Source organism: Gymnogyps californianus, chromosome 1 (assembly GCF_018139145.2).
Source record: "Gymnogyps californianus isolate 813 chromosome 1, ASM1813914v2, whole genome shotgun sequence".
NCBI classification, from domain to species: domain Eukaryota; kingdom Metazoa; phylum Chordata; class Aves; order Accipitriformes; family Cathartidae; genus Gymnogyps; species Gymnogyps californianus.
The window spans coordinates 174,342,139-174,345,635 of NC_059471.1; the positions used below are offsets into that span (position 1 = coordinate 174,342,139).

At 54.1% G+C, this 3,497-nt stretch overlaps 1 protein-coding gene across 1 annotated transcript; it reads right to left on the minus strand.

The window, feature by feature from the left end:
• Nucleotides 1-766: 766 nt before the first annotated feature.
• Nucleotides 767-2,040, minus strand: MYF6 (myogenic factor 6). Its single transcript, XM_050913673.1, has 3 exons — nucleotides 1,522-2,040; nucleotides 1,169-1,259; nucleotides 767-885 (listed from the first exon to the last, which is right to left on the minus strand). Exons 1-3 carry the CDS (start codon nucleotides 2,038-2,040, stop codon nucleotides 767-769), a joined length of 729 nt encoding a protein of 242 aa, XP_050769630.1.
• Nucleotides 2,041-3,497: the final 1,457 nt, after the last annotated feature.

Sequence of the window (3,497 nt, forward strand, 5' to 3'; positions counted from 1 at the left end):
CGGGTGCGGCCCCAGATAAGGAGAGACGTTCCTTAGAGGAGAAAAGGAAGGAAAAATCTGTCCTGAGTGCTGCCTCCCAGTCACACGGGTCGTGTCTCGGCTACATATGTCTGACTCTTCAGGGCTTGGTCTCGCCGAAGTCAGTGGCGGGTTTTAACTCCGGGATCGGGTTATTATTTAATTACGGGGGCGGGGGGGGGAAACACTGTAACACAAAGAGCTTTATTTTACAATCCAAGAAATTCGTCTGTTCTTATATACAATATCACATTCCACCATTTAAATATATATTTGTTATGTTTACAAAAGAAAAGACAGTACTAAAATTATTTACAGGAACGAAACGAGGCGGGAACTCTTTAAATACGACTAACACGAAATGCAACCAACAGCTTCACTCAGACAGGAATGAACTTTCCGGTGAGTCTCAGACAAAGCGGATCACCGGTACACAGGTAAGTATCTTCAATTAAAAAAAAAAAAGAAAAAGAAAAAAATCAACAAAAAAAAGAGGAAGGGTGGTCTAAGCAACACAATTTAAAGAAAACAAAACTCAGGGGAAAAAAAAGGGGGAAAGAAAAAGGGGGAAAGTCTGTTTGGCTCGAGTCAGTGAGAGCCATTTTCTTTGGGGTAGGTGTACCTTGACTCGACCTTAACAAGGCCCCTGCCTGGGCTTTCCGCTGTGTTAATTTGTTTCATTACTTAGTTTAGAGGGAAGGGAGTGGGGGCTCCATCTCCGTTAAATATACTACCAGAGCAACCGGATTTATTTCTCCACCACTTCCTCCACGCTGGGCAGTTTGGGCTCGTCGGAAGAAATACTGTCCACTATGGAAGAGAGACAGCGAAGGCTGCTGGAGGCCGACGACTCGACGATGGAGCCTCCTGCTCAACGAGAGAAAAGGGATTAAAGAGCAAACGGTTCCTGCTCGCCGGGCCTGCGGGGCAGGGTTCGCGGCAGGCGGAGAGCCCGGGCGCCGGAGGGTGAGAGACCGTTGGGGGCCGCGACCGTTGGGGACCGCGGCCGTTAGGGACGGCGGCCGTTAGGGACCGCAGCCGTTAGGGCGAGGGAAGGGCGCGCGGCAGCGGGGACGGCGGGTGAGCACGGCCCGGCGGCGGCGGCCGCACCGCCGCGCACACGGAGGACGGCGGCCGCGGTGCGAGTTACCTTCCTTGGGGCTGACTCCTAGGGCTCGGGAATGGTCAGAAACGCTTTGCCAGTCGGAGCTGCAGGTGCTCAGGAAGTCTGAACTGGGGATCTGCGGCACACACGCGGGGGCGGGAAGGGGGAGACACGGGGAGAGGACGGGTGTTAGTAAGGTGGACCGCGGCTCCCCGGGGCGGGGCGGCTACCCGCTGGAGGCCCGAGGAGCTCGCACGTTCCTCGAAGAGCCCCCTCCGGGCCTGCCAGCCTGCCCGGCCGCCGCAGAAGCCGTGCCGAGGAGGAGGGGAGGTGACGGGCGCGGCGGTTTCGCAGCTGGATGCCAGGGGCGGCGGGAGGAATCAAGCGGCAGTGCTTACATTTCCCTGCTTGGGGCTGAAGCTGAAGGGTCCCCCCCCGATCTCCTGCATTTTCTCCTGCTGATCCAGCCTGTGCAAGAGGTCCTGCAGCCTCTCGATGTAGCTGATGGCGCTCCTCAGGATCTCCACCTTGGGCAGCCTCTGATTGGGGTTCGCCACAGTCCGCCTTTTCAGAGCCTCGAAGGCTTCGTTGATCTTCTTCAGTCTCCTCCTCTCCCGCAGGGTGGCTGCTTTCCGTCTGTCCGTGGGGGCCGACTTTCTCTTGCAAGTTTTACAAGCCCAGATCAAACACTGGCCGGGGCAGTGAGGGGGTTGTAGTCCCGGGGGTGCCAGCACATGCTCCTCTCCGCTGCTGTCACTGCCGGCCTCTGGCGGCATTTGGTCCTGACAGGGGGACAAGGTGCCATCGCTGCCTGGGTACAGCGGGGATCCCTCAGCCATCTCCAGCTGCTGCAGGGCTCCATTCTCCCCGTCCAAGTAGAAGAAATAGGAGCCAGTTTCAAAAAGGTCCATCATCATGCTGTCCCTCGGCCTCTCTGCCTGCTTGAGTTGGGTGGCAGGCTCAAAAACACCCCGAGGAACAACTCAGATGGAATTTAATTAGTCCAGTGACATAAGTCCCCCCTGCTTTATATAGGAGCTGCTGAAACCCTATCCAACTTTTAGCTGTCGCGGTGTATCACCCTCCAAAACTGATTCCAGCCAGTCTCCTGGGCGCTGTCCTGAGAACATCTCCTATTTAGAAGGGGGAGGGGGGGCACGAGGGGAGGGAGGCAAATTAAAAAAAAAAAGGAAAACAAGCGAAAAAGAAAAATACAACCCAACTTCCCCCCTCCCCCCCCCCCCGAAATCCCGTGAGCTCGGGGTGCAGCGAAGGGACGCGAGGTGGGGGCTCGGGAGCCGCGTCCGGGCGCGGCGGGCGGCCCCGTCCCTGCGGCCGAGCCCGCGGGGGCACGGCTGGAGGACAAAGGCGCGGGGCTTCACAGGCAGCCCTCCCCCAGCCCACCCCTCACACCCCCCAGCGCACGCTCCTTGCCCCGGTGCTAAGTATAGATCTATAAGGAGAGATTTCAAAGGCAGCCATCACTCTCCAAATAGACGGGTTAATATTTTCAGAAGAAGCCCCTGCTATTCCCCCCCCCCCACCCCCCCTTGAAGCATGCCATTCCTGTGACCCAAGCCACCCTGGCCAGCCCAAGGTTAGGAGCCAAGCTCACTGTTTCTCCACACACGGGGAATGTTGCCAAGGCAGAGCCTTGCTGCGGTGCTGAAGCACCCACGGTTATTGCACCTCGGCTTAGTCTTTTCATCGGAACTTTCCCACGTTGCCCATGAGGTGACAGGAGTGATTCCAGGTGACTGGGTTACAGTCTGATGGGGTTCTCCGGACAGCCCTTGTCCTTGATGATGTTTAGGGCAAACAAAGCCCAGGCATATGGTGTAACTACAGTTTAATCCCTTGGGCCTGGCAAGGTATATAGAGCTTCCTAGCCCCTGAGACAGAAATGGAGCTTGTGATCACTCTCTGTTAGTGTATACTGTAACATCACATCATGTCTAGGCTTCTCTTACATCAAGAAAGAGAAGGTATGGGAAAATGGCCTGTTTGCCCCTTTCCCTGGATTGCCCTGTGTTCCTTAAATCCCATGTAATTTCTCTCTGCTTATGTAAATATATATATGTGCATATGCATATATATGTGTCTATATCTATAGACACACACACGTATATATTTATGTGGATAATTATATTTCTGTGTGTGTACATATGTGTGTATGCATGTATACACGCATACATGTGTACGCTTTTTCATAGAAACTCACAATAATATATGAAGAGTGGATGAAGCTCCTGGAATACCACAATATCTCTGAAATGTAGCTTCTAACTTCATTCTTTCTGAAGGGAACCGTGGCATTTTTGTTCATTTCTCAAAAGCTACAATGAAATTGATCATTGGCTTGACTGTTTCTCCA